The following is a 6,954-nucleotide window of genomic DNA, read 5'->3' on the forward strand; positions in this document are numbered from 1 at the left end:
TTCCACTTGACATTACCATTTCCCTTTCTTCCAACCCTTGAGCAGTTCAATACCGCTGTTTGCAACATTGAACATATTTCACCATAACCTTGCTTTTCATCCTGTTTTTATTTTTAAATCACTAACAAATTTTCCTTCCCCTTTTATTTTTGCCCGATTTTCTTTTATTTTCTACAAACAATCTTTGTGGCTTGATGCGCACTGTAAAGGGTTAGACAGTAACCAGATAGAGCTTTGCTTTCTTTTTGAAATATGGTAAAGTTCTAGATTTATAGTCAGGAGTATGAAAAGACAATGTGTTATCCATCCACATAATTACTTCCCTACTTAATTCCTTAATGAAACAAAAGAATATCTTTGTTAAAAGCATTAAAAAAGGAGGCCTTAAATGGAACCTAGAGAATACTTTAACCTGCTGTTTTATACCACTGTATATAGATCTATGACATTATGGATAATTTTATAGATTGATTAAATAAACCATATGCACATACAATAGATCTATGTGATTCACACATATCTCAAACAGGGTAAGGGTTGTCTTGGTGTTGTTCAACAGTCGGGATAACGAACTTTTATTAGACATATTTCAAATCTCCCGTAAGCGCCCCACCTAACTTGAAACAGCTTCCCGTTGTGAATTCGCAGTCATGCGCAGTCAAGTTCTTGTTATCACGTGGTCATAACTATCAGCCTCTTTCTGAAAACCGGTGTTCACGGTCAGCACGGTGAGAACAACGTACGCCGATTTTTACACCATTACTGACAAGTAAAGCAGCTAGATAGCACTAAAGGTAAATTTGTATTTGTCATTGAGTAATTTCCATTTGATATGAATCATGTTCAGCTATTCTTGACAGTTCAATGATAATGAAATTTGCCCGATAATAGGTCTGGTCTTGCTCTCGCACAGGCCCAGGGTCAAAAAAGACAAGCGCATTTTTATCCAAAAAGACATATTTTATATGAAACAACATCATTTGTTATCCTTAAATAACATAAATTTATATAATTGATAAATATATGTTAAATATTGACAACAAAATTATGCCTTTAATTGAGCATTTTAAATTGCATTTTTATTCTCTGAAAGTGGGTGGGGTAATTCATTCAAAGTATATTCTGTTTCCGCAAAGTCTGAGCCACCTAGGAATTTTATTTATCTACTTTCCATACAAGGGAACGTTTATCTAAGCAATTATGAGCAACGCTTCATGGTCTAGAATTAATTCCTGAAAGATTTTTAAGGTTTTGTGTAAGAAACTTATGCAAATTTTTAAAGGTCAAATATTTTATTAATCTCTCAGTTGCACCTACTCCCAGATTTTGGTTGAAAATGATCTCTCTGTAATATTGATGTTTGGTTATATTATGAAAATTAGAATATGAGTTTTTGTTTTTAACAGGACACATTGCCCGATCTGGCTTTAAAGCCCATCAAGGTGTTATTGCCCGATTGGACTTAAATTATATCCTTCGATCATCTGTTTTGACGCTCATGAGTTTTGACGCCCTTATTTATTTTGCTGTTAAATAGGTATAAGTGACCTTTTATGATGCCAAATTACACACGTTTGCAAAGCAGGCAATATTTTACCTTACTCAAATAAAACATTAATGCATTCAACAGATTTACAGTAAGATTATATTATTTGTTCGTACTTTGGTGTATTTTTATGTCTTTTTAATAATGCAAAATCCCCAAATCCTTTAAAAACCTAATCTTACAGAAGCAACTGGTCAGGAATTCAGATCTTGGTTTTATTTTTCCCCCAGCTATTTTTCAAAGTCACAAGACAGTTATTTGACTAAAATTTTTGAATAAAGTTTAGAATTTCACTCTCCTGTAGGCTATACACCTTGTATCATTTGAAAACTTTAAAATTAATTTAATTGAATATGGTTTTGCTGCTCTTTGGCAAATCTTGTTGTAAAAAAAGAAGGTCATGTTTCAATGGTTTTCACTGAAAGTACCAAAGTTAGAGCTTTTTAGAAGGGTTATATTTTTTGTGTCCTCACTGTTTTGAAATGAATGACTGCTATTAACAATATGTTAAAGTGAAAAAAAAAGATCACATTTTACAAAGAAATAGTAAAAAGGGGTCATTAAAAAGATTAATATTAATTTTTTTATTGTCCTTTTAAGTTTCAGGTCTCGACTGCATTCCCCATAGAATTATACCAGCCAAATATGATTTTGGCCATATAGGCTTCAGAAAAGTAAAGTTTTGGTTAAGAGAGCCAGCCAATCAAAAGGCGTCATTTCTCATGAGCTTTAAAAATATGGATGCCTCGATGGTCAGTCAGCAATAATACAAATATTGACACCTTTTTACCCACAAAATTCACAAAACAAGAATAAAATAAAGGGAGACATGCCATAGTTTATAACAACACTATTTATTGGTTTAATTTATCTATATTACTAATGAAATACATGTTAGACTGCTTAAGGGCGTCAAAACTAATGACTCTAGGATAAAAAGAAATGTGAAATTATGGCAGTATCACATACATTGGTTTGGCGGTGATTCTTGAAAGTCCTAAACTTGGTACACTTTGATTGACTAAAGTACATTTATGAGAAAAAAATCTTTAAAAAAATTACGTTGTTAAAAGCGCAGGTATGCTGGAAAATTACATATTTTTATGCCCCCGAAGGGAGGCATATAGTTTTTGAACAGTCTGTCAGTCTGTCCGCAATTTTCGTGTCCGGTCCATATCTTTGTCATCGATGGATGGATTTTCAAATAACTTGGCATGAATGTGTACCACAGTAAGACACGTGTGGGCGCGAAAGACCCAGGTCCGTAGCTCAAAGGTCAAGGTCACACTTAGACGTTAAAGGTCTTTTTTCATGATAGTTGGGCGTGTCCGGTCCATATCTTTGTCATCCATGGATGGATTTTCAAATAACTTGGCATGAATGTGTACCACAGTAAGACGACGTGTCGCGTGCAAGACCCAGGTCCGTAGCTCAAAGGTCAAGGTCACACTTAGACGTTAAAGGTCATTTTTCATGATAGTGCATTCGTGTCCGGTCCATATCTTTGTCATCCATGGATGATTTTCAAATAACTTGGCATAAATGTGTACCACAGTAAGACGATGTGTCGCGCGCAAGACCCAGGTCCGTAGCTCAAAGGTCAAGGTCACACTTAGACGTTAAAGGTCATATTTCAACATAGTGCATTGATGGGCGTGTCCGGTCCATATCTTTGTCATTCATGCTTGGATTTTAAAAATATTGGGCATGGATGTGTACCACAGTAAGACGACGTGTCGCGCGCAAGACCCAGGTCCGTAGGTCAAAGGTCCTAAACTCTAACATTGGCCATAACTATTTATTCAAAGTGCCATCGGGGGCATGTGTCATCCTATGGAGACAGCTCTTGTTTCCATATATACTGGTATACTTAAATCAACTATGTTAGAGCGATCCATGGATTTGCAGAAAAATGCACACAAAGTTCTTTAAAGGTATATCCAGGGTTCTCGGAAACGCCGAAATCGGCGCCCCTGTACGCACAATTGGTCCCGGTATACGCATGTTTATTGCAGCTTGAGAGTCCCCGGACGCAAGTTTTTGCAGCGGGACGCAGGCATTAAAATATTGAAAATTAATTGAATACATAAACCTGCGTATACACAAGGTTTGACCCGAGAGCAAAAATATGCGGGCGGAGTTACTCACTTGTCGCCGATAGCTGCGTATAGCCAATCAGCGTTGTCTGTTTCCACTAACTTCGATTGTTTTCTCACATACTAATTACCAGGCAGAATTATTTAAAGATAATTAGGCTTAATTAGGAATGCCCTAGTAATTTTAAGACGCCATCGATGTGGTCTTCACGTGATTATTTTTCTACAAATTTGCTGATGTTATTGAAGAAGCATTATGTTGATGATAGACATACTGTGCATTCTTTTGTTGTATTTTAGACCAAATGTTTTAATGTTATGCTCGTAATAAATATTAAAATAAAGTAGTAATTCTTTATATATTTTCCTTTCGCTGTATGTTTATATACGTTTCCATTCTGAAATAAAAAGGTAAAGAAAAAAATTATCAAGGAGAATTTCGTCCAACTTGATATTTTCACAAGGGGCATTTTGTCCACCTTTATAATTTCACAGACGAATTTTGTCCGGGTAGATCAGAAACAGCAGGAGGGGGAAGGGGGTAGTTTGTTTAGAGGTGATTATCTCCTACATTCATTTTTGATTGCATTTTTCACCTATTTAGTCTTTACCATTTTATCTCACCTTAATTTTTGGGTGAAGAAATTGTGATTACAAAATGTACACTTAATTTGACAGTACAATAAAGGCATGTACGTGTTTTGACGAAACGTTAAAGTCTGTCAGTCAGTCTAGTTGGGACTGCAACTTTTTCAGCTTTGCGAGTCCCAGGACTGCAACTTGAAATTGCTAGTGAGAACCCTGATATCTTAAAATATTTCGCGTAGAGTCATGCACAGTGATGAGAAGTGGGCCACATGTGTCTTATGGGATTTTATTCAGCCAGGACAGAGTTATGGCTCTTGACATACAAAAATATGCATAAAAGGGCTTAAAAATTTGTGTCACAATGTCTCTAAGGTAGAGATGTGAAATTTTATAAGTATATTATTAAGAAGGTTATTCTTGTATATTTTCAGATGCCGGAGAAGATCAGTTTTGTAGAAAATTTTGCCCTGAGTGGCGCTGCTGCTATCATTTCTAAAACAGCTGCTGCACCTATTGAACGAGTCAAGCTCCTTGTCCAGAACCAAGATGAAATGATTAAAGCTGGCCGTTTAGACAAACCATACAGTGGAGTTATTGACTGTACAACGAGAACATTCAGAAATGAGGGAATTTTACCATTCTGGAGAGGTAACATGGCAAATGTTATTCGATATTTCCCAACCCAAGCTCTCAACTTCGCCTTCAAAGATCAGGTCAAAGCTATGTTTAAAACGTCCAAAAATGAAGGCTATATGATGAAGTTCAGCAAAAATGTCATGTCTGGTGGTGTAGCTGGAGCCATGTCCCTCTGCTTCGTGTACTCTCTCGACTACTGCAGAACACGTTTAGCTAATGATGCCAAGGCTAGCAAGAAAGGAGGTGGCCACGAACGACAGTTCAATGGTATGGTTGATGTATACAGGAAGACCATACAGTCTGATGGTATCGTTGGACTGTACAGAGGTTTCGTCATCTCTTGCGTCGGTATTGTTGTGTACAGAGGTTGCTACTTTGGTTTCTATGACACACTGAAACCAATTATCATTGGTGAAGGAGGTAGTTTTGCAGCATCATTTGCTCTTGGTTATGTTGTAACCATCAGTTCCGGTCTGGTGTCGTACCCAATTGACACAATCAGAAGAAGAATGATGATGACATCAGGAGAGGCAGTTAAATACAAGGGGTCCATTGATTGTACAGTTCAAATTGTCAAAAATGAGGGATTCATGTCCCTGATGAAGGGAGCTGGTGCCAACATTCTCAGAGGTGTTGCTGGTGCTGGTGTGTTGTCTGGATTTGACAAATTCAAGGAATACTACGTAAAATGGCGTGTGGGTAATAAATAATGGAAACATGGTCTAGGTTTAAAATTATAGTAACTGATTGATCTTATTATCCTTTGGTTTTGAACAATGCACTGGAGACTGATGTAAAGGACAGTAAATTTTATGAGCCGGGATCATTGTATAATCAAGTGTCAGATTTTTAGGATATGTCCTTTATATGCAGTATATTTCACATGTTTGATAAGATGAATATTAAAATTTGTTTAACAAAAATGGCTGCTTGTCATACATTTGAATTTTACATGTAGGACTTGTTTGAATCTTGTGACTAATTATAGATTTGATGATAAAGATCTATGCCTTTTTTTCCTTATATGCCCCCCTTCGAAGGAGGGGTATATTGTTTTGCGCATGTTTGTCAGTAGGTCGATATGTAGACCAATCCATTTCTGCATGATAACTCAAGAAGGCTTGGGCCTAGGATTATGAAAGTTGATAGGATGGTTGATCATGACCAGCAGGTGACCTCTACTGATTTTGAGATTAGTAGGTCAAAGATCGAGGTTATAGTGACCCAGAACAGTAAATGGTTTCCAGATGATTGGGTCTAGGATCATGAAAGTTGATGAGGAGGTTGGTCATGACCAGCAGATGACCCCTATTGATCAGTCACAGCAGGCTTTCAAGTAGCCCTAAAATGCCTAAAAAATCCTGGGTTTTTATTAGGCGTCCCTTGAATTCCTAAAAAAACACTCGGAAAGGGCCGAATTCCATAAAAAGCTCTTTCTTTTCCCGAGCTCAAGGTGAGATGTGATTGCCTGTTGTCCATCAACAATTTGACTGTTTACACAAGAGGTCACACTTTTAGCCCAATCTTAATGAAACTTGGTCAGAATGTTACCCCCAATAAAATCTTGGAAAAGTTCGATATTTGGTCATCTGGCGTCAGAAACTAGGTCACCAGGTCAAATCAAAGGAAAAGCTTGTTTACACTGTAGAGGCCACATTTATGACAATATCTCTATGAAACTTAATTAGAATGTTAATCTTGATGATCTTTAGGTCAAGTTCAAGTCTGGGTCATTTGGGGTCAAAACTAGGTCACCGAGTCAAAGGAAAAGCTTGTTAGCACATTTATGACTGTATCTTCATGAAACTTGGTCAGAATGTTAATCTTGATGATCTTTAGGTTAAGTTCGAATCTGGGTCATTGGATCAAAACTAGGTCACCAGGTCAAATCAAAGAAAAAGCTAGTTAACACTCTAGAGGCCACATTTATGACAATATTTCTACGAGACATTGGTCAGAATGTTAATCTTGATGATCTTTAGGCCAAATTCAAATCTGGGTTATGTGGGGTCAAAACTAGGTCACCAGGTCAAAAAGTCAGAGGAAAAGCTTGTTAACAATTTACAGGCCACATTTATGACTGTATCT

At 36.9% G+C, this 6,954-nt stretch overlaps 1 protein-coding gene across 1 annotated transcript; it reads left to right on the top strand.

Moving 5' to 3' along the window:
* Positions 1-636: 636 nt before the first annotated feature.
* On the top strand, positions 637-5,869 carry LOC123564146 (uncharacterized). The gene is made up of 2 exons (XM_045357504.2): positions 637-794; positions 4,662-5,869. The coding sequence occupies exon 2, from the start codon at positions 4,662-4,664 to the stop codon at positions 5,574-5,576; it is 915 nt and encodes a 304-aa protein (XP_045213439.1). The 5' UTR covers positions 637-794; the 3' UTR covers positions 5,577-5,869.
* Positions 5,870-6,954: the final 1,085 nt, after the last annotated feature.

This window comes from Mercenaria mercenaria, chromosome 2, assembly GCF_021730395.1.
Source record: "Mercenaria mercenaria strain notata chromosome 2, MADL_Memer_1, whole genome shotgun sequence".
NCBI lineage: Eukaryota > Metazoa > Mollusca > Bivalvia > Venerida > Veneridae > Mercenaria > Mercenaria mercenaria.

Coding starts and splice junctions, on each gene's coding strand:
- LOC123564146 (XM_045357504.2), top strand. CDS start 4,662: ATGCCGGAGAAGATCAGTTTTGTAGAAAATTTTGCCCTGAGTGGCGCT.